The 25654-nt window shown below is 42.4% G+C and overlaps 2 protein-coding genes across 2 annotated transcripts in view; one reads left to right on the top strand and one right to left on the bottom strand.

The window, feature by feature from the left end:
* Positions 1-25654, bottom strand: part of LOC124138465 (glutamic acid-rich protein-like) — a 102664-nt gene that overhangs the window by 10074 nt on the left and 66936 nt on the right. The gene's annotated exons all lie outside the window — the stretch shown is intronic.
* LOC125374215 (putative uncharacterized protein DDB_G0290521) lies at positions 15241-25648 on the top strand. The gene is made up of 5 exons (XM_048385134.1): positions 15241-15661; positions 18176-18247; positions 22052-22187; positions 22620-22707; positions 25595-25648. Exons 1-5 carry the CDS (start codon positions 15241-15243, stop codon positions 25646-25648), a joined length of 771 nt encoding a protein of 256 aa, XP_048241091.1.

Here is a 25654-nt window from a genome sequence, read left to right as displayed (position 1 = left end):
ACCTGAGTTAGCTTACCTGGATGAGTGAATGGTGATCTAAGGAACGAATACCTGAGTTAGCTTACCTTAATGAGTGAATTTAAATTATTATGGCAAAAAGAGGCAAAACAAAAAACAACAATATTTTTGACAGTTGATTTGCAGTTAACTTCCAAAAGTAACCATGAAACTTTAAACAGAAATGCAAATAATAAGATGTTCATAAAGAATTTATTTTCAGTGAAGTACATATTTTCAGAAAATTTCTCTTACCAAGTATAGGGTCGTCTTTAAAACAACAACACGAGCTGGTCATAATCCAAACTGCTCGGAAAGGTGAAGGACATGTTCTCAACGCCCTCATCCGACACAAATAGTGCTCAGAGAAATAGAGAGTGAAACACAGTTTTCTTTGTGTAGGAATTAACGTAGTGATCAAAATATGCATTGAAACTACAAGTCAGGAAATATTAACCCTGGTGTCTTTTCCTTATTTCATTATCAGAAAAACATCAGGTATGTAATTCAGTTTCACTTTCCATGCAATCCTCCTTGATTAGCTAGTGTTTTAATATTTCTCCATTTCATTATGATGGGCACAGTCATCCAAGGTGCAACAATTCACTGTGCAGAGTTGCATCCCTTGGGCACGCCAGAGATATATGATTGTGGGTTCGAATCCTGGTTCGCCCCAATTATCTTTCCAGGTTTGTCTGCACTATTCCTGTGCTTGTGGGTTTTCTAAAGTGGTAAATAAAATGTCTGAGACTTCAATCCCTTCAGACTTTCCTGTCACATTAAGCTGACACATCATGATATAACTGCAATACTGAATGCTAATGCTGGTTTTATAGTGCTAGCCCACTGAGATACCATGCCGCCGTTTAACATGAATACCCCACTCAGACACAGTATACTGACTCTGATCTGACCAGTCCTTGTTTTAGCCCCTTAATGCTCAGTCCCGAGTAGGGTAACAAGTACCATGTTTTTATGGCTTTTGGTATGACATGGCCAGGAATCGAACCCCCCGAACTTCTTCTCTCCGGGCAAAGACCTCAGAGATGGTGAGGAAAATCTGAACTAACGATGAGTCTGTAAATGGGGGCATTGTATGTGCTACCAGGGTAATCAATTCCAGCAACCTATTTAGCCTATAAGATGAGGTGAGGAAAATGGGATTTAACAGCATCTTAAAGGTTATTGCTTTTTATAGTGAAGACCCAGTGGAAATAAGGTCATCCCAAAAATAAGTAATAAATCCAGATGAAGTCACATGGACTGAAAGGTGCAGTAAGAAGAAATTGTGTAATTAAAGCTTTAAAGTTTTGTCAGGAAAAGAAATTGCAAGTTGTGATCTCTGATTTGGCTTTGAGTCACCAGGGCACTTTACTCCCCACTGATAAACCTTTTGAGGTCTTACATTGATGCCAAAAATACAGTTTCTAGTAAAGAATACAAAAACCAATTCAAAATGTGATTTGGTGAGGTACTTTTGAACTCAGGGACAATCCAAATGTCAACTACATATCCCATTCAGTAATGTTCTTGGTCACTCGCCTGACCAATGGTCATCATAAATTCTCACTCAGCCCATTTTTCACTGACAAATTAGCCCCAGAAATATCTGTGGCCAGTTTCTATTAATTCTCACAATGTGAAGCCTGGAGGTTTTATGTCGACATAATAAATCCTTTTCAACACACAGTTCTCAATTTCAGAATAAATATAAATAAGCAAGGACCTATGACATTCCCTGCCATACTCCATACTGAGATATTTATGGGAAAGCGGTCTCCCGGGTCTGCCCGACTGGGTTAATCGGGCCTAGAGGAGTTATCTAAACAAATTTATAACTTCTCAGTAGCAAGACTAATCTTCCATGTATTCTGGGTGCTGTGCACTGAGATTATTCATGTCAGTACAGGGTCATATCCTCACCTGGCAGTGACAAATATGACAGACTCCTCTCTACCGTGTCTATAGAAATATATTTATGAATGGTTTCCTAAAAAAGGTTTCAATCACAATCATTTCTTTTGCGATTGTACATACATATTGCTTAAATATACAGTAAATCAATTTTCCCAACATGAAATGCTGCATGTTAACAGGAAGGACATGTTTTCAAGCAGTCACAGTCGTTTTTGTTATTGTGAATACATCAGACCAGGAAGTAAATCATTTTTTCCCAAAATAGCTATTCTACATGTTAACATCAATAGCATGTATTTTAGACTGTACATTATACTTTTTGAATGTTTGATATTTAAGAAGAAACAACTATTTATCTTGTAGATATTTATTGATAAAATATACAAACACATGTATAAATGTCTTTGAGGTTGAGCAACACTATTAAATATCTTGTACAAAATATAATCAAGAAAGATGATGACTTCTACAAATAATTCTCAATCATGATAAAGAAGTTTTTTCTCTCTGTAAAAAGGAACAATTCTTCTAATTTTATTCAACAGTTATCCAGAAACAATTTCCAAGATCTGTTATTATATCTACAATATTAAATACAGTCCTTGCATATAAAACATTATCATAATTTTGCTCAATTCTCCTAGTTTCCATACCATTATATTACAGTTGTTCTTTAAATGATATCAGCAGAATTATTTGAGTGCATTGAGTGCAGAAAGTTTACATTAATTTTGTGACATCCATATTTTCAAGCCTCAGTCACTTTTCACTTTTATGGGTGATCACAATTTAGTAAAATGATTGTAAAATGGCCATGTTCTATTTCCCAACAAACAAAAATCTTATACAGATTATATGGGACTCTAGTGAAGTATTCTTGGCATCCCCCATAATCTTGCTTGAGATGACCACAAACACAATAAATTCTCAATCAGTTCTTGTCTCCAACCACAGCCAAAGGGTTAAGTACTTTCCCACATGACTGACAGCTGTCACTCACACAGCCGCAGTGTGGCAGCACAGTGGGCTAGCTGTGTCACCGATCAGCTGATGGAGCTAGCAAACACATGGGGCTAGCAACCTGCTCGTGTCATTAATGACAACACATGTTAGGATGAATCAAATGTGCCTGGCATGTGAGTGAGTGAGTGAGTGAGTGAGTGAGTGAGTGAGTGAGTGAGTGAGTGAGTGAGTGAGTGAGTGAGTGAGTGTTGCTTTACACCACATTGGAAACCTTGCAGCAATTCATGATTTGTTTGTTTGTAGTTAAAGGCCGCACTTCGCAATATTCCAGCTATATGATGGCGGTCTGTAAATAATCGAGCCTGGACCAGACAATCCAGTGATTGACATCATGAGCATCAATCCTGTTACTACCTGATCCCTTTAGTCACCTCTTACAACAAGCATAGTCGCCTTTTATGACAAGCATTGGTTGTTGAAGACCTATTTTACCCCAGATCTTCATTGGTCACAATTCATGGTGATGTTCCTTATAGAAGCAAGTATATAGATTGCAGATGATGGAATTGACATGGAGTAAAGAGGTTAGATAGGCATCACCTTAACTGTATCCTAAACCAACCTGTATACCACACCCATCTGTAGACCACATCCATCTGTATATAACATAGTGGCCCATTAACAATATAGCTCTACCTAGATATGGAGCATAGTGCCCCTTTAACAACATAGCCCTACCAAGATTGTGGAGCATAGTCCCCCATTAACAATATAGCTCTACCTAGACTGTGGAGCATAGTCCTCCTTTAAAAACATAGCTCTATCTGGACTGTGGAGCATATTCCACCTTTAACAACATAGCCCTACCAAGATTGTGGAACATAGTCCCCCTTTAACAACATACCTCTACCAAGATTGCGGAACATAGTCCCCCTTTAACAACATACCTCTACCAAGATTGCGGAACATAGTCCCCCTTTAACAACATACCTCTACTAAGATTGCGGAACATAGTCCCCCTTTAACAACATACCTCTACCAAGATTGTGGAGCATAGTCCCCCTTTTAACACATAGCTCTACCTAGATTGTGGAACATAGTCCCCCTTTTAACACATAGCTCTACCAAGATTGCGGAACATAGTCCCCCTTTTAAACACATAGCTCTACCTAGATTGTGGAACATAGTCCCCCTTTTAACACATAGCTCTACCAAGATTGTGGAACATAGTCCCCCTTTTAAACACATAGCTCTACCTAGATTGTGGAGCATAGTCCCCCTTTTTAACACATAGCTCTACCTAGATTGTGGAACATAGTACCCCTTTTTAACACATAGCTCTACCTAGATTGTGGAACATAGTCCCCCTTTTTAACACATAGCTCTACCAAGATTGTGGAACATAGTCCCCCTTTTTAACACATAGCTCTACCAAGATTGTGGAACATAGTCCCCCTTTTAACACATAGCTCTACCTAGATTGTGGAGCATAGTCCCCCTTTTAACACATAGCTCCGTCTTGACAGTGGTGCATAGTGCCCTTTTAACAACCAAGTGATACCTATAGACAATCTACATTTTTTGCTCAGGAAAACAATTCGAGTCCTCTCAACCAATTTCCCAAGTGTTTCTTTCCACAGCAATCAATCACCTGTTAACCAAATGGTAAATGCCAAAGCTCTCCCATACTGATAATCATCCATCTTAAACAGCAACAACAGCAACAGCGCCAACACCAGTTGGTAACCACTCAGGACCAGGTACAGCTACAGTTGATGGATGAGAGAAGATGATTTTCTCATATTCATCCTCAGCACCAGCTGAACTCTGCTACAATATCTCATAATACATCTACATTACAGTCCAAGAACGGTGAATTCTGAGCGCAATTAGACTTCAACCTATATGAAGGATGCATGGGTTCTACAGCCAATCAGATGTCAGCTTTTCAAAATGATTTGGCTTCATGTCTTTACCATTTTAAATTGAAAAGGAAAGAAAACCCATGAAGACAGAAATATTCCTTTGACAGTCTCCCTTTAGGGTGAAGATGCCATGGAGCTCTGAAACGACAGGGTGTCTTAAGCATTCACGACAATATAATTGCATAACCTTTATTATGTACATTCGGGAATGGTTGATTAAGTTCATTTTCAGGATTTTGTAATTACGACAATAGAGTAGAAATTGTTATGCCTCTTTGTTCCCAAATCATTTACTTTTTAGTTCAGTGTACACATGTATTTTTTTAAGAGTTTAAAAACTAAGGAGTCATTTTAACTGCCTGTCACTATTTTCACTCACAGCGACAGAGGAAGTTAACTCAATCCCTTTGTGTTTACAGGTTCATAACTTTTGCCAAAATGAATTTTCAATTAAAACATTTGGTGTACTTAAAGATAAATGGTTTGGGAACAAAGGGGTATAAGAATGAACACTTATGAAGGCGGGTAGAAGATCATGAAAGTGTGAGTTGTATTTACTTATTAGTGATCAGTGGATGTAAGATAGTAAAAATGGAGCAGTATATAGCTACAAATATGCAGTTAGGGTAGGGTGATGTCAACAAAAGATTTTCTATCAGGGGATTCTGGGATTCAAGCCCATTATCATAGGATTCTGACACACCTATAGAGAGAATTACATTGGCTTAGATGACAAAGCCATGCAGGTCATGCGACTCAACTTTCAGTCAGGGCACAACAAGTTAATTATTTGCTGTTGGAATCTGCTCCCCTTGCCTTAATTTTCAGAAAGACATGACCTCAGTTGGCTCCTGAATGACCTTGTGTTGAAGAGAGTAAAAGAAGTACTGGATAAAATAGGTATTCTGTAATGACTTAGTTTGTTTTCGTCGTTTAACGCCGCACTCAGCAATATTCCAGCTATATGATGGCGGTCTGGAAATAATCAAGTCTGGACCAGACAATCCAGTGATTGACATCATGAGCATCGATCCATGCAATTGGGAGCAAGTCTGACCACCTGATTAGTCCCCTCTTACGACAATCATCGTCGCCTTTTATGGCAAGCGTGGGTTGCTGAAGACCTATTCTATCCCGGATCTTCGTGGCTTAATAGCAAGTGAGTTACCGGTATGTTTAATGCCACTTTGAACAGTATTCCAGTTATATCATGGCGTGTCATCTTCATGTAGGAGGAAAGCCTGAAGTGATGCAGGTCTCAGAAATCCATGAGCACAGGTATGGTGCTGACAAGCAAAGATAGTCGCAGGGAAAGTGTGATTCAAACCCATGATAATATCTTCACAGTAAATTAGATCACTGGGTCACCCGTTCCCAGCACAGGCTCAGTCGGTTACAGTCGGAAGACAGGACCCCCACAGACTCCCATCATTGATGTCCCATCATTTGACATACAAACATCTGCCAAAAGAAAACGTCTAAATCTTTTGATCTTCCAAATAAATAATGGTTTAATTGAAAAAACTTCATTCTCCATATCATTATTTTTAACAAAAATCCTGAAAAATAAATAATTTATTTTGCAAGGCCTTACAGGAATATATTTTAATTTAAGCAAAATATTCACAAAATGTGGTTGTTCACAAAACATCCAAATGTAAACAAACATTTAAAAAAAGTCCCAAAAATCAAACAAAAAACAGCTTTACATGAAACCTTTTCATAACACAATGGACTGGTGTTGACCTTGACCTCTTAACAGGTTGCAAATAGCCTTAGCGGGGGAAGGAAAATTGATAGGCTGGCAAGTCAATAGTGTCAGAGTAACACTATGGTTACCTCACCCCATATGCGAGCTGACATACTGGCATTTGAGGCACTTGAGCATATCAGGGATAAGAGAATGGCCAGTATGTGCCCCGAGGCGTTTACAGCTCAGTGCCCTTAACATTCTCTGTAAGCTTATCAGACCAGGCATATTGCCTATAGAACACGCTTGTCAATCCTGGAACTGCGGTTTCAGCATGGATATTTTTCTATTCAGTTCCTTTTATTTTTTTACCAATAGCTGTAATCTTTCTATCGAGTGGAATGTTGTCTTCTTTTACACATATGTCAGACTGTGTCATCCATGGTTGGATACTGAAAAAGTAACATTTAATCTCCTAAATAAAATATTTTTAGAGTTGTATGTTAAAATCCCATGTCTTGTGAAAGACTTGATTGCGATTTTGTTGCGTATAACAAGTTTCGTACCAAGTCTACAACTACCAGATCAAGTAATGTTAGCTTACAGTTTCTGTCTGAGATGTCCATTTAAGATGAATGGATCAAGTTTGTGTTGGTAAAACGACCAATTTTCGCAATTTGTCAGAATATTTCTCAGGCTGTTGGCTTAGAAGAGGACTGGTTTGGAAGAATACACTGTCCGTTTCTGCCATACTGTCAATTCAAATGCTGTTGAAGCTGAAAAAAGGGCTCATAGACCAGACAACAACATTGCATACATTGTTGAGTGTGTGAAACAACCTCTGATCTTGAAATTGTGGATAATTGAAATAACAAGTGATGTCTGTAACTATCTTTTAATTCCTAACACCCTATTTGAGTACCATAAACCACCTGCTGGCACCGGAGACAAGAGATTACATCACAAATAATCTGCCAGGGATGAATCCCCTGAGCAGACAACTGAAGGTGTCTCTTATGTTGTTATTAGTTCTTGGCATAAGTCATGGACATGACAATTAAATGGATGAGCAGACAGAACAACACTGTAATGAGATTACAAAATCCAAGATGGAAGCAGGCAGGCTGGGCAATCATTGAAATTGCAACAAAAAACTGGCAGCTAGTTTTAACCATTTTTCATTTTCGTGATGATTTAGCCTTTTTATTGTCTGTATAACGCTATCTCCGTTTTCTTTAAATTTTATTTTGGTAAAGCATTTATGATTAAGCATTCCCTGAAGTAAAATCTGCAAAGTTGCTAGTTTCACTCGACTTGTCCTTTAAATTGTCTTTTAATATACAGCAGAAAGGTGCCAATAGAATAACTTCATAAAACTGGTTGTTTTTGTTGTTAAATGTTGCACTCAGCAATATTCCAGTTATAATACAATGATCTGTAAATAATCCAGTCAGGACATGACAATCCAGTGATTCATATTATGAGCAATGATTCACGCAACCAACCGAGCCTGACCACCAGATCCCTTAGTGGCCTCTTACAACCAGCAGAGGTTGCTGGGGACCAATCTTAACCTGAAATCCCCACAGTATTTAACCTGAAATCCCAACAGTATTTTGTCATGAAACTGAGGAAATCTAGACTTGCAAAAGTATTGTAGACTTCATTGGGAGTTGTCAGATATTTTTGTTTTACTGTCTGCAAGACTCTGGAGTTACAATCCCAGATTGATCATTTCTTGTTTTTTTCTCTGAAGACACAACATTCCAGCTTCTACCATACACTGCTAATCAGTGAGTAGGGGCCAGGCACACAAGTGGTTGATAGCATGATCCAGTTCTCTTGGGGTAGATGGACAAACAAAGACACAAAGACACCTAGCTTCACCAACCAATCCTCAACCAATCTCTTCGGACATGAGGCACTGGGAACCTATTTCTGACAAACCGTACTGAATTAAAGAAGACATCATGATTTACACTCTTATCACCAACTATAAAAATACAACTGACCCAAAAGGAAAGTCATTGGTGGCAAAGACTAAGATAGTAAAACAACAAGCAAACTTCTATCTGGGTTCTACAAACCCAGGAGACCTGGTTGTCATGGAAACATGGCATCATCAATTATTTTATTATGGTGCTGTATCAGAAACAAGGATGCTGTCCCTCAGCTGCTGGGGCATGTATAGACATACAAACAGACCACTGTGCAATAAAACACAATGAAAACGTGTGACCCACAGCATAAGTCCGGACACCAGCGAAACAGCCAAAACAAAACTTGAAAATAACTAATGTCGGTGAACAGGATAATGCTCACAGCAACGAAACAACAAAATGACAGGAAAAAGATGATTTCAGCCATAATGGCTGATGAAGGAAAACAATCTGTTGTGGTCAGCAGGATTTGACCTTGCATAGTGTTATAGTGAATCTAACAATCAAATATCACAGTATAACAGCATTACATAGATGCCATTTGATTGCGATACAATGTATATACATTCAAATAAACTGGTAAACAGTTTCATAAGATTTTGGTCTTCCTGACCTCTCTTTAGATTTTTATTTTGATAGAATAAATATATATATTTTTTTTGCATTACCTCATCTGATTGTATGGGGGATGTGATGTATTATGCAACTTCACATTGACAAGGTTGGACTAAAATGAACATATTCTACAGAAAAAACAGTTGTGAAATTATGTTTATAAAAAATAATGCAAAAGGGCCCAGATACTCTCTTCATTTTCATACTGCAGTAGTCTAGATTCTTGGTCTGTATTGGGCATATTTGTTTCAGGGTCTCTGGACAGCCCATGCCAGATACAAAAATGCTCAAGAGGGGAATCAGGAATACCCCCCACCCCCAAAGATCCCCATCAGGATCTCGTTAGTGTATCTGACTGAAGCACTGATGGACAATCCCCAAGAAGAAATCCTACCTAAGTCCATATGAATTGCAAACCAGGACTATGCATGAAGAGTCCATCAATGTGTCATAGTGCGATGGTGCCTCTACCTCATCATCTTTCCTGTTAATCTTCTCCATCCATCATCAGTCCAACATCAGTACCAACATAGCAAGACGAGATGTTCATAATCTCTTCTTAGTGGACTTCTATACACTATTAAGCCAACCATCCATTTTGGACAATGGAAAATATACAAGGAAAACTTAAGCCATCTTCCTGGACTGGCCTGGGTATTAAATGTCAAATCACTCCGCAATTAAAGGGGATTTCGTTGGTCATTGACTGATGCTTAGCTCCAAAACCTGGTGCTGAAGACGTATGTTTATAGGATTGGAGGATATAAGTCCCCTATGTTTCAGTGGGTCAGTAATAGGGATTGATTGACCTTTTTTTCTAGGTTATAGATTTCAGGACAAAAAGTGCCCCAATTGTGAGTTAACACCTTCATAAGAAATGAATATGTTATTATGTCTAAGCAAACATTAATGTTCATTTCATAGACAAGCCTTCCTTCAACATGCAAGAAATAATTGAAATGTTGTATTTAATTCAATGTATTCTTTTTTAACATATCTTTCTGTGTACTTTGATACAGTTAATTTCAAAATCTTGAAATAAAGTAACATCAACACAAATAAAAAAATACATATGTTCCTTAATGTCCTTTGACATATTGATCAAGAAACACTGTGAAACAAGCCATTCAAATTCGTCTGGTCTGAAACCTATTAATAATCTTCAATACCAAGAAAAATTACTTAATAAAAACAGTGCTGACTCCCACTTGTCTAAACTAAGTTCACAATTCTTATGCAAAACAACCTATCTACTTATTTTTTAAAGGAAAAAAATGCTTCTTTGTGATGAAATTGCTTATTAGCTCACCTGGGCCAACTTTCACTCTGTGTTACAACTGTTGTATAAGGAAGTTGCAGTCTTAGTTTTACAACTGTTGTGTAAGGAAGTTGCAGTCTTAGTGTTACAACTGTTGTATAAGGAAGTTGCAGTCTTAGTTTTACAACTGTTGTGTAAGGAAGTTGCAGTCTTAGTGTTACAACTGTTGTATAAGGAAGTTGCAGTCTTAGTGTTACAACTGTTGTATAAGGAAGTTGCAGTCTTAGTTTTACAACTGTTGTATAAGGAAGTTGCAGTCTTAGTTTTACAACTGTTGTATAAGGAAGTTGCAGTCTTAGTGTTACAACTGTTGTATAAGGTAGTTACAGTCTTAGTTTTACAACTGTTGTGTAAGGAAGTTACAGTCTTAGCGTTACAACTGTTGTATAAGGTAGTTGCAGTCTTAGTTTTACAACTGTTGTGTAAGGAAGTTGCAGTCTTAGTGTTACAACTGTTGTATAAGGAAGTTGCAGTCTTAGTTTTACAACTGTTGTGTAAGGAAGTTGCAGTCTTAGTGTTACAACTGTTGTATAAGGAAGTTGCAGTCTTAGTGTTACAACTGTTGTATAAGGAAGTTGCAGTCTTAGTTTTACAACTGTTGTATAAGGAAGTTGCAGTCTTAGTTTTACAACTGTTGTATAAGGAAGTTGCAGTCTTAGTGTTACAACTGTTGTATAAGGTAGTTACAGTCTTAGTTTTACAACTGTTGTGTAAGGAAGTTACAGTCTTAGTGTTACAACTGTTGTATAAGGTAGTTGCAGTCTTAGTGTTACAACTGTTGTATAAGGAGGTTGCAGTCTTAGTTTTACAACTGTTGTATAAGGTAGTTGCAGTCTTAGTTTTACAACTGTTGTATAAGGTAGTTGCAGTCTTAGTGTTACAACTGTTGTATAAGGTAGTTGCAGTCTTAGTGTTACAACTGTTGTATAAGGAAGTTGCAGTCTTAGTGTTACAACTGTTGTATAAGGAGGTTGCAGTCTTAGTGTTACAACTGTTGTATAAGGTAGTTGCAGTCTTAGTGTTACAACTGTTGTATAAGGAGGTTGCAGTCTTAGTGTTACAACTGTTGTATAAGGTAGTTGCAGTCTTAGTGTTACAAATGTTGTATAAGGAAGTTGCAGTCTTAGTGTTACAACTGTTGTATAAGGTAGTTGCAGTCTTAGTGTTACAACTGTTGTATAAGGAAGTTGCAGTCTTAGTGTTACAACTGTTGTATAAGGTAGTTGCAGTCTTAGTGTTACAACTGTTGTATAAGGTAGTTGCAGTCTTAGTGTTACAACTGTTGTATAAGGAGGTTGCAGTCTTAGTGTTACAACTGTTGTATAAGGAAGTTGCAGTCTTAGTGTTACAACTGTTGTATAAGGTAGTTGCAGTCTTAGTGTTACAAATGTTGTATAAGGAAGTTGCAGTCTTAGTGTTACAACTGTTGTATAAGGAGGTTGCAGTCTTAGTGTTACAACTGTTGTATAAGGAAGTTGCAGTCTTAGTGTTACAACTGTTGTATAAGGTAGTTGCAGTCTTAGTGTTACAACTGTTGTATAAGGTAGTTGCAGTCTTAGTGTTACAACTGTTGTATAAGGAGGTTGCAGTCTTAGTGTTACAACTGTTGTATAAGGAAGTTGCAGTCTTAGTGTTACAACTGTTGTATAAGGTAGTTGCAGTCTTAGTGTTACAACTGTTGTATAAGGAAGTTGCAGTCTTAGTGTTACAACTGTTGTATAAGGAAGTTGCAGTCTAACAATTTCTTTTGTGACAGGCTACCGGTACATATAATACACTCTATTAAACTTACATTAGGCGAGGTGAGGTAAGGTAAAATGGGGTTTTAATGTCACATTCAAGATTATTTCACCTGTATAATATATTGACATGCATGCATTGTGTGTGTTTGCTTGTCAACTCCAGACTTTTGCCAGTGTTATGGTGATAGCTCACTGAGATACCGTGCCACAGTTCAACATGAAAGCACCATTCAGACACAGTATATTGATGTCGAACCAACCAGTAACTAATGATGAGCATCAGTCCCATGTTTTAAAATTTATTGGCATGACGCAGCCAGGGATCGAACACTGACCTCTCGCTCACTGGAAAGACGCTTTATCCACTAGACCATAGAGGCGGTCCATAATAAATTAATTATTAGATTTCATCACCACCAGTTTCACTATCACAACCCTCCCCATCATATTTAGTCCCAAGTACCTATAGTTAAGTAGCCTGGTGGTCAAGGTGTTTGTTCTTCATGCAAAAGGCCCAGGTTCAATTCCCTACAATGTGTGAAGGCCAATTGTGGCCAATTGCTGGAATATTGCTTAAAGCATCATGTTACCATACCCACTCATTCCTTCAAATATTGCCAACCATTTAAATAAAAGGGCAACCATATTCACCATACTGAGTGCCCAGCTCCAATAAGTGCACAACCATTAACTTTTACAGCAAGCTGCAAATTATCTGCGCCCGAAAGTTTACATGACAATTTGCTATATTCTGTGGTATAATTCACATTCTTACAGGCATTATAGCTGTTATTTGTTTGTTTGTTTGTTTGTTTATTGTTTAATGCCACACTCAGCAACATTTCAGCTATATGATGGCAGACTGTAAATAATCAAGCCTGGGCCTGACAATCCAGTGATTGACATCATGAGCATCAATCTATGCAATTAGGATATGATGACATGCATCGACTAAGTCAGCGAACCTGACCACCCGATCCCATAGGTTACACCTGACAACCAGCATGGGTTGCTGAAGGCCGTAGCTTAACAGTATCTTCATGGACAATACAGCTGTGTAGGACAGGGTCATCACACAGGAAAGAAGTTACGTTTTCCCACCTTGGGAGCCTGAGAAAAGAGTTTACCTCAAAAATAATCAGAGGACGTCTGTTGAAAATCTAAAGCTTTTCTGGTGTGACGACAGCCAAAGTGACAATTTATGGCTATGATGTAATAGAGGAATTAAGTATAATAACACTAACTATCATGACCCACTCCTCCAGACCCTCAGTTTCAAGTCTTTTTTTATCAGGTGTTTACCCAATGGAGCCTCGTGATCACCCTGCCAAATAAATGTTCACTTGGGTTCAGAGTCATCGTTAACAGGTGTTACCAACATTTATAGAGCACACCAAGTCCCCCAGGCTGTCTACTCTTACATACTCAACTCCCCTCCTATCTTAACACTTGTTCTCACGCTGGATAGGAGGACTACATTTCATTTGCATCTTTGCTGACCTGTGTTGTGCATGGGGGTGGGGTGGGGGTGTCTCAGATGTGTTTAACATTTCTGGACAAAATGTGTTGTGTGCAAAAAATATTACATCATCATCAACATGCTCCTCATCAACAATCATTATAAACAATGATTATGCACTGGAACACAAAATATTTCTATTTTGTCTGCAAAAATTCTCTTTCCATAGATATAAAATTACCCCCCTTCAACTGCACCTCACATCCCCCCCCCCCCCAGTTGTTACAGGGCGGGTGGAGATTACAGTTGGTTCTCACGGTTTCCACTGAGTGACTTTCACACCTCCCTGGCATCTTTACATTGTGTCACCTGGGACTGATGACCTCGAGAAGAAGAGGTCAGAGAGTTTTGTCTGGAATCCGTCTATGTGTCAGTCTGGGTATGTCAAAATGCTCCAGGGAACAACATACCCAAATGCCTGTCCAAACAGTCCGACAAGACCAGTCCTTGGACCATCTTGGCATGCCCACCCCAACAGTCCGACAAGACCAGCCTCTGGATCATCTTGACATGCACGTCCCAACAGACTGACAAGACCAGTCCCTGGAGCATCTTGACATGCCCACCCTAACAGTCCGACAAGTCCAGGCCCTGGAGCATCTTGACATGCCCACCCTAACAGTCCGACAAGACCAGTCCCTGGAGCATCTTGACATGCCCACCCCAACAGTCCAACAAGACCAGCCTCTGGAGCATCTTGACATGCCAACCCTAACAGTCCAACAAGACCAGCCTCTGGAGCATCTTGACATGCCAACCCTAACAGTCCGACAAGACCAGTCCCTGGAGCATTGTGACATGCCCACCCCAACAGTCCGACAAGACCAGTCCCTGGAGCATCTTGACATGCCCACCCCAACAGTCCGACAAAACCAGTCCCTGGAGCATCTTGACATGCCCACCTCAACAGTCTGACAAGACCAGTCCCTGGAGCATCTTGACATGCCCACCTCAACAGTCTGACAAGACCAGTCCCTGGAGCATCTTGACATGCCCACCCTAACAGTCCGACAAGTCCAGGCCCTGGAGCATCTTGACATGCCCACCCCAACAGTCCGACAAGACCAGTCCCTGGAGCATCTTGACATGCCCACCCCAACAGTCCGACAAAACCAGTCCCTGGAGCATCTTGACATGCCCACCCCAACAGTCCGACAAAACCAGTCCCTGGAGCATCTTGACATGCCCACCCCAACAGTCCAACAAGACCAGTCCCTGGAGCATCTTGACATGCCCACCCTAACAGTCTGAAAAATCCAGGCCCTGGAGCATCTTGACATGCCCACCCCAACAGTCCGACAAGACCAGTCCCTGGAGCATCTTGACATGCCCACCCTAACAGTCCGACAAGTCCAGGCCCTGGAGCATCTTGACATGCCCACCCTAACAGTCCGACAAGACCAGTCCCTGGAGCATCTTGACATGCTCACCTCAACAGTCCGACAAGACCAGTCCCTGGAGCATCTTGACATGCCCTACCCAACCGTCCAACAAGACCAGCCTCTGGAGCATCTTGACATGCCCACCTCAACAGTCCGACAAGACCAGTCCCTGGAGCATTGTGACATGCCCACCTCAAGAGTCTGACAAATCCAGGCCCTGGAGCATCTTGACATGCACACCCCAACAGTCCAACAAGACCAGTCCCTGGAGCATCTTGACATGCCCACCCCAATAGTCCGACAAAACCAGTCCCTGGAGCATCTTGACATGCCAACCCCAACAGTCCAACAAGACCAGCCTCTGGAGCATCTTGACATGCCCACCCCAACAGTCCGACAAAACCAGTCCCTGGAGCATCTTGACATGCCCACCCCAACAGTCCAACAAGACCAGCCTCTGGAGCATCTTGACATGCCCACCCCAATAGTCCGACAAAACCAGTCCCTGGAGCATCTTGACATGCCCACCCCAACAGTCCAACAAGACCAGTCCCTGGAGCATCTTGACATGCCCACCCCAACAGTCCGACAAAACCAGTCCCTGGAGCATCTCCAAGATGTGGAGATGCTGCAGGGACTGGTCTTGTTGGACTGTTGGGGCACTGAATCAGCACCATCACCAGCATCACCTTTTTCACCACCACTAACATCATATCACCATCCCCAGCACCATCATCTCCACCATCCCCCCTCCCCAAACAAAAAACAAACATCTCAATCCCACCAAATCTGACATCAACAATTACCCACATCATCTGCACAACAAATGTTTTTCAGTCTGACAGACAAATATGAAAACCAATAAAACTGAGCAAGCCACTCCTCCAAACAAGGATACTGCACCAACAACACTCCCTAGAAACAGGATATGCATACTTTATGTGCCACAGCACTAAATACATCACAGCCCCTCAAAGTAAAGGAAGCAGAAAGCATGCATAATACTCATATTACTTCGCTAAAAAGTCATAACATTCTAAACATAGAGTTATTGCATTATTGTTGATGTCTCTCTCAGGCCATGAGTTGGTCGAGTCCCCATCTAATATGTCATCAGGATAAATCCCAGCACATTACAGATGTATGGGATAATTTTAGCTTGGGGCTGCCAAAACAATTTCCTCTTGATTAAATAACCAGCAGAGAAAGATAAGGGCAGGCTCTGCTTGCAGGGTCTGGCGTGGCTGCTTCGGACCAGAATTACATTTTATTATGTATTTTGATACGATAATGATTATGACCCATGACATACACTTTGTGTTGCCATTTCAAGTACTGTAATTCATTCAAAAAATATATGCTCATTTGTTTTGTTGTCGATAGTTATTTGTTGTTGCTGTACAGTTAATGGGTGGGTGAGTTAATGAGTTGGGTGAGTTGGGTGAGTGGGTGAGTTAATGAGTGGGTTGGTGAGTGGTTAGGTGAGTTAATGAGAGGGTGGGTTGGTGGGTGAGGTAATGAGTTGGGTGAGTTAATGAGTGAGTGGAGTGGGTTGGTGTGTTGGTGAGTGAATCAGTGGGTTGGTGGGTGAGTGAGTGGTTTGGTTGGTGGGTTGGTTGGCGGGTGAGTGGGTGTGTTGGTGAGATGGATGGTCATTGAGTGTGTGAGCAAGTGGGTGAGTTAATGAGTGAGTGGGTTAGTTAATGAGAAGATGGGTGAGTTAATGAGTAGGTGGGTGAGTTAATGAGTTGGGGGTGAGTTATGAGTGGGTGAGTTAATGAGTGGATAGGTGAGTTAATGATTAAATGGGTGAGTTAATGAGCGGGTTGGTTGGTGAAGGCTTGGGTGGGTAGGTGAGTTAGTGGGTGGGTGAGTTAGTGTGTTGGTTGATGAGTTGATTTGTGAGTGGTTGGATTGGTTGGTTGGTGAGTGGGTTGGTTGGTGGTGAATGCTTGGATGGGTTAGGGAGATCATTGAGTGGGTGAGCGAGTGGTTTGGTTTTGTGAGTGAGTAAGTTAATGAGTGGGTGGGTGGTTTGGTTGGTTGGTTGAGTTAATGAGTAGGTGGGTGAGTTAATGAGTCGGTGGGTGAGTTAATGAGCGGGTTTGTTAGTGAATGCTTGGATGGGTGAGTGAGTGTGGTTGATGAGTTGATTGGTGACTAGGTGGGTTGGTTGGTTGGCTGGTTGGTGAGAGGCTGGGTTGGTTGGTGAACATTTGGGTGGGTTGGTGAGTCAGTAGGTTGGTGGGTGAGTAGATGGCTGAATGAGTGGGATGGTCATTTAGTGCACATCGGATCGCGGCACCGGAGATGGTTTGGTTTTGTAGTTCTAAGATAACCATGTGCCCATACTCTTGCCTAGATTTACAGCTCTTGTGCTAAGATTGCTATGTGACACAGGTACCTCTCTGATTGTTTGTAACTTGACAAAGCGACACAGACCCATAAGAGATCAGCTGAACTCTTCAAGACCTGGTTTGAGTCCCGGAACCTGGAACCTCGTTAAAACAAGCCTCTTCTCCATTCCAGTGTGTAAAGCTCATGCATGCTAACAGCAATTACCCTATTTCCCATGTTGTCCACAGCTGCTTCTCAGAGTGCTCTTTTGACATTTCCATGACTTATGGATTTGCCACATGCTACAACCCCCAATTAGCATCTCCGTTATAACATTGTACCTATCTAAGCTGCATTTATACAGGAGAGATCATGGACACCGACTCCGGAGGAAGACACAGGTGAAGGAGCAGCGGGATAGGAGGTTTTGTTAGACACCGCCTGCCCAGCTGTACTTCTGTGTAAATATGGAAACTGTTGCCTCTGTGCTTGTTTATGTGTGTGCAGAGAAGCTTACACTAGCATTATCTGAAAATATTTTCAGATTCCTTTAGTAAATTGTCTTTTAATATATTACTGAAAGGAGCCGGGTGAAACTGAAGAAATCTAGACTTACGAACTTATAGGTGTTTGCCAGTTTGCCTTTACATAGGAGTGTCAACATGATTTATTCAGTGGATGTTTTATAATGTTAATGGAATCTATGCCTGTTTTGTCCTACACCATCACAATCCCCATAACAAGGCCTATCACAATCCCAATCACGAGCCCCATCACAAGGCCCATCTCAATCCACAAATCAATCCCCCAAACACAATCCTCATGACAAGGCCCATCTCAAACCCCACCACAATCCCCATCACAATCTCCATCACAATCCCCATCACAATCTCCATCACAAGGCCAATCACAAGCCCCATCACAATCTCCATCACAATCTCCCATCACAATCTAAAGTCGCAAGGCCCATCACAATCTCCATCACAAGGCCCATCACAATCTCCCATCACAATCTAACATCACAATCTCCATCACAAGGCCAATCACAAGCCCCATCACAATCTCCATCACAAGGCCCATCACAATTTCCGATCACAAGGCCCATCACAAGCCCCATAACAAGGCCCATCACAATCAACAACTCCATCCCCATAACAAGGCCCATCACAAGCCCCATCACAAGGCCAATCACAAGGCCAATCACAAGCCCCATCACAATCTCCATCACAATCTAAAGTCACAAGGCCCATCACAATCCCCATAACAAGGCCAATCACAATCCCCATCACAATCAACAACTAAATCCCCATAACAAGGTCCATCACAAGCCCCATCACAATCTCCGCCACAATCCCAATAACAAGGCCCATCACAATCCCCATCACAATCTAACATCACAAGCCCCATCTCTAGTCCAATAACAAGACCCATCACAATCTCCCATTACAATCCCCATCACAATCTCCTATCCCAATCCCCATCACAAGGCCCATCACAATCCCCATTACAATCAACAACTCAATCCCCATAACAAGGCCCATCACAAGCCCCATCACAATCTCCGCCACAATCCCAATAACAAGGCCCATCACAATCCCCATCACAATCTAACATCACAAGCCCCATCTCTAGTCCAATAACAAGACCCATCACAATCTCCCATTACAATCCCCATCACAATCTCCTATCACAATCCCCATAACAAGGCCCATCACAATCAACAACTCAATCCCCATAACAAGGCCCATCACAAGCCCCATCACAATCTCCACCACAATCCACATAACAAGGCCCATCACAATCCTAATCACAATCTAACATCACAAGCCCCATCTCTAGTCCCCTAACAAGACGAATCACAATCTCCCATCACAATCTCCCATTACAATCTCCCATCCCAAGGCCCATCAAAATCCCCATCACAATCCACAACTCAATGCCTATCACAAGCCCCATCACAATCTCCAACACAATCCCCATAACAAGGCCCATCACAATCCCTATAACAATCTAACATCACAAGCCCCATCTCTAGTCCCATAACAAGACCAATCACAATCTCCCATCACAATCCCCATAACAAGGCCCATCCCAATCCCCATAACAAGGCCCATCACAATCCCCATAACAAGGCCCATCACAATCTCCACCACAATCCCCATAACAAGACCGTTCACAATCCCCATCACAATCTAACATCACAAGCCCCATCTCTAGTCCCATAACAAGACCCATCACAATCCCCAAAACAAGGACCATCCCAATCCCCATAACGAGGCCCATCCCAATCCCCATCACAATCCCCTTAACAAGGCCCATCACAATCCCCATAACAAAGGCCCATCACAATCTCCCATTACAATCCCCATCACAATCTCCAATCACAATCCCCATAACAAGGCCTATCCCAATGCCCATCACATTCTCCATCACAATCCCCATCACCATCACAATCCCCATCACAATCCCAATCTCAATCCCCATCACAAGGCCCATCACAATCTCCATCACAATCACAATCACAATCACAATCACAATCTCCCATCACACTTCCCATTACAATCACAATCACAATCTCCAATCCCAATCTCCATCACAATCACAATCACAATTACGATCAAAATCCCCACCACAATCTCCATCACAATCTCCCATCACAATCACAATCCCCATCACAATTTCCATCACAATCCCCATAACAAGACCCACATCACATTCCCCACCACAAGTCCATCACAATCTCCATCACTATCCCCATCATAATCCCCATCACAATCTCCATCACAATCCCCACTTCAATCTCCATCACAATCTCCATCACAATCCCCAACTCAATACCCACCACAATCCCCTTCTCAATCCCCATCACAATCCCCATCAAAATTTCCACCACAATCTCCATCACAAGCCCCATAACAAGGCCCATCCCAATCCCCATTACATTCCCCACCACAAGGCCATCACAATCTCCATCACTATCCCAATCACAATCCCCACCACAATTTCCATCACAATCCCCACTTCAATCTCCATCACAATATCCACCACAATCTCCATCACAATCCCCACTTCAATCTCCATCACAATATCCACCACAATCTCCACCACAATCCCCACTTCAATCTCCATCACAATATCCACCACAATCTCCATCACAATCCCCACTTCAATCTCCATCACTATCCCCATCACAATCTCCATCACAATCCCCACCACAATCCCCACCACAATCTCCATCACAATCCCCACTTCAATCTCCATCACAATCCCCATCACAATCTCCATCACAATCTCCATCACAATTCCCACCACAATCTCCATCACAATCCCCATCACAAACTCCATCACAATCCCCACCACAATCTTCATCACAATCCCCACCACAATCCCCTTCTAAAGCTCAACCACAATCCCCACCACAATCTCCCATCACAATCTAACATCACAAGGCCCATCACAATCTCCATCACAAGGCCAATCACAAGCCCCATCACAATCTCCATCACAAGGTCCATCACAAGGCCCATCACAATCCCCATCACAATTTCCGATCACAAGGCCCATCACAATCCCCATAACAAGGCCCATCACAATCTCCATCACAATCACAATCACAATCTCCCATCACAATCCCCATTACAATCAAAATCACAATCTCCAATCACAATCCCCATCACAATCCCCATCACAATTACGATCAAAATCCCCACCACATTCTCCATCACAATCTCCCATCACAATCACAATCCCCATCACAATTTCCATCCAAATCCCCATAACAAGGCCCATCACAACCCACATCACATTCCCCACCACAAGGCCATCACAATCTCCATCACTATCCGAACAACAATCCCCATCACAATCTCCATCACTATCCCCACCACAATCCCCATCACAATCTCCATCACAATCTCCCATCACAATCTAACATCACAATCTCCATCACTATCCGAACAACAATCCCAATCACAATCTCCATCACTATCCCCACCACAATCCCCATCACAATCTCCATCACAATCTAACATCACAATCTAACATCACAAGGCCCATCACAATCTCCATCACAAGGCCAATCACAAGCCCCATCACAATCTCCATCACAAGGTCCATCACAAGGCCCATCACAATCCCCATCACAATTTCCGATCACAAGGCCCATCACAATCCCCATAACAAGGCCCATCACAATCTCCATCACAATCACAATCACAATCTCCCATCACAATCCCCATTACAATCAAAATCACAATCTCCAATCACAATCCCCATCACAATCCCCATCACAATTACGATCAAAATCCCCACCACATTCTCCATCACAATCTCCCATCACAATCACAATCCCCATCACAATTTCCATCCCAATCCCCATAACAAGGCCCATCACAACCCATATCACATTCCCCACCACAAGGCCATCACAATCTCCATCACTATCCGAACAACAATCCCCATCACAATCTCCATCACTATCCCCACCACAATCCCCATCACAATCTCCATCACAATCCCCACTTCACTCTTCATCACAATCTCCATCACAATCTCCATCACAATCCCCACCAAAATCTCCATCACAATCTCCATCGCAATCCCCACCACAATCACAATCACAATCCCCACCACAATCTCAATCACAATCCCCAACTCAATACCCACCACAATCCCCTTCTCAATCCCCATCACAATCCCCATCAAAATTTCCACCACATCAATCCCAATCACAATCTCCATCACAATCCCCATCACAAGCCCCTTCTCAAGCTCCATCCCAAGCCCCATCACAATCCCCATAACAAGACTTACCCCAATCCCCATCACATTCCCCACCACAAGGCCATCACAATCTCCATCACAATCCCCATCACAATCCCCACCACAATCTCCATCACAATCCCCACCACAATCTCCACCACAATCCCCTTCACAATCCCCACCACAATCCCCATCACAATCTCTATCACAATCCCCACCACAATCCCCTTCTCAAGCTCAGCCACAATCCCCACCACAATCCCCACCACAATCCCCATCACAATCCCCATCACAATCTCCACCACAATCCCCACCACAATCCCCACTTCAATCCCCACCACAAGCCCCTTCTCAAGCTCCATCACAATCTGCATCACAAGGCCAATCACAAGCCCCATCACAATCTCCATCACAATCTCCCATCACAATCTAAAGTCGCAAGGCCCATCACAATCTCCATCACAAGGCCCATCACAATCTCCCATCACAATCTAACATCATAATCTCCATCAGAAGGCCAATCACAAGCCCCATCACAATCTCCATCACAAGGCCCATCACAATTTCCGATCACAAGGCCCATCACAAGCCCCATAACAAGGCCCATCACAATCCCCATCACAATCAACAACTCCATCCCCATAACAAGGCCCATCACAAGCCCCATCACAAGGCCAATCACAAGGCCAATCACAAGCCCCATCACAATCTCCATCACAATCTAAAGTCACAAGGCCCATCACAATCCCCATAACAAGGCCAATCACAATCCCCATCACAATCAACAACTAAATCCCCATAACAAGGTCCATCACAAGCCCCATCACAATCTCCGCCACAATCCCAATAACAAGGCCCATCACAATCCCCATCACAATCTAACATCACAAGCCCCATCTCTAGTCCAATAACAAGACCCATCACAATCTCCCATTACAATCCCCATCACAATCTCCTATCCCAATCCCCATCACAAGGCCCATCACAATCCCCATTACAATCAACAACTCAATCCCCATAACAAGGCCCATCATAAGCCCCATCACAATCTCCGCCACAATCCCAATAACAAGGCCCATCACAATCCCCATCACAATCTAACATCACAAGCCCCATCTCTAGTCCAATAACAAGACCCATCACAATCTCCCATTACAATCCCCATCACAATCTCCTATCACAATCCCCATAACAAGGCCCATCACAATCAACAACTCAATCCCCATAACAAGGCCCATCACAAGCCCCATCACAATCTCAACCACAATCCACATAACAAGGCCCATCACAATCCTAATCACAATCTAACATCACAAGCCCCATCTCTAGTCCCCTAACAAGACGAATCACAATCTCCCATCACAATCTCCCATCAAAATCCCCATCACAATCCACAACTCAATGCCTATCACAAGCCCCATCACAATCTCCAACACAATCCCCATAACAAGGCCCATCACAATCCCTATAACAATCCAACATCACAAGCCCCATCTCTAGTCCCATAACAAGACCAATCACAATCTCCCATCACAATCCCCATAACAAGGCCCATCCCAATCCCCATAACAAGGCCCATCACAATCCCCATAACAAGGCCCATCACAATCTCCACCACAATCCCCATAACAAGACCCATCACAATCCCCATCACAATCTAACATCACAAGCCCCATCTCTAGTCCCATAACAAGACCCATCACAATCCCCAAAACAAGGACCATCCCAATCCCCATAACGAGGCCCATCCCAATCCCCATCACAATCCCCTTAACAAGGCCCATCACAATCCCCATAACAAAGGCCCATCACAATCTCCCATTACAATCCCCATCACAATCTCCAATCACAATCCCCATAACAAGGCCTATCCCAATCCCCATCACATTCTCCATCACAATCCCCATCACCATCACAATCCCCATCACAATCCCAATCTCAATCCCCATCACAAGGCCCATCACAATCTCCATCACAATCACAATCACAATCACAATCACAATCTCCCATCACACTTCCCATTACAATCACAATCACAATCTCCAATCCCAATCTCCATCACAATCACAATCACAATTACGATCAAAATCCCCACCACAATCTCCATCACAATCTCCCATCACAATCACAATCCCCATCACAATTTCCATCACAATCCCCATAACAAGACCCACATCACATTCCCCACCACAAGTCCATCACAATCTCCATCACTATCCCCATCATAATCCCCATCACAATCTCCATCACAATCCCCACTTCAATCTCCATCACAATCTCCATCACAATCCCCAACTCAATACCCACCACAATCCCCTTCTCAATCCCCATCACAATCCCCATCAAAATTTCCACCACAATCTCCATCACAAGCCCCATAACAAGGCCCATCCCAATCCCCATTACATTCCCCACCACAAGGCCATCACAATCTCCATCACTATCCCAATCACAATCCCCACCACAATTTCCATCACAATCCCCACTTCAATCTCCATCACAATATCCACCACAATCTCCATCACAATCCCCACTTCAATCTCCATCACAATATCCACCACAATCTCCACCACAATCCCCACTTCAATCTCCATCACAATATCCACCACAATCTCCATCACAATCCCCACTTCAATCTCCATCACTATCCCCATCACAATCTCCATCACAATCCCCACCACAATCCCCACCACAATCTCCATCACAATCCCCACTTCAATCTCCATCACAATCCCCATCACAATCTCCATCACAATCTCCATCACAATTCCCACCACAATCTCCATCACAATCCCCATCACAAACTCCATCACAATCCCCACCACAATCTTCATCACAATCCCCACCACAATCCCCTTCTAAAGCTCAACCACAATCCCCACCACAATCTCCCATCACAATCTAACATCACAAGGCCCATCACAATCTCCATCACAAGGCCAATCACAAGCCCCATCACAATCTCCATCACAAGGTCCATCACAAGGCCCATCACAATCCCCATCACAATTTCCGATCACAAGGCCCATCACAATCCCCATAACAAGGCCCATCACAATCTCCATCACAATCACAATCACAATCTCCCATCACAATCCCCATTACAATCAAAATCACAATCTCCAATCACAATCCCCATCACAATCCCCATCACAATTACGATCAAAATCCCCACCACATTCTCCATCACAATCTCCCATCACAATCACAATCCCCATCACAATTCCAATCCAAATCCCCATAACAAGGCCCATCACAACCCACATCACATTCCCCACCACAAGGCCATCACAATCTCCATCACTATCCGAACAACAATCCCCATCACAATCTCCATCACTATCCCCACCACAATCCCCATCACAATCTCCATCACAATCTCCATCACAATCTCCCATCACAATCTAACATCACAATCTCCATCACTATCCGAACAACAATCCCAATCACAATCTCCATCACTATCCCCACCACAATCCCCATCACAATCTCCATCACAATCTCCATCACAATCTCCATCACAATCTCCCATCACAATCTAACATCAC

This window comes from Haliotis rufescens, unplaced genomic scaffold (assembly GCF_023055435.1).
Source record: "Haliotis rufescens isolate VD_foot unplaced genomic scaffold, xgHalRufe1.0.p SCAF_54, whole genome shotgun sequence".
Lineage (NCBI taxonomy): Eukaryota > Metazoa > Mollusca > Gastropoda > Lepetellida > Haliotidae > Haliotis > Haliotis rufescens.
Note: the sequence above shows the minus strand (reverse complement) of the source record. Positions and strands in the feature narration are given on the sequence as shown.

Coding starts and splice junctions, on each gene's coding strand:
- LOC125374215 (XM_048385134.1), top strand. CDS start 15,241: ATGCACACCCCAACAGTCCAACAAGACCAGTCCCTGGAGCATCTTGAC. Junction 18,248..22,051: donor ATCACAATCTCCATCACAAG/GCCAATCACAAG, acceptor TCCCCATCAAAA/TTTCCACCACATCAATCCCA. Junction 22,188..22,619: donor ATCACATTCCCCACCACAAG/GCCATCACAATC, acceptor AATCTCCATCAG/AAGGCCAATCACAAGCCCCA.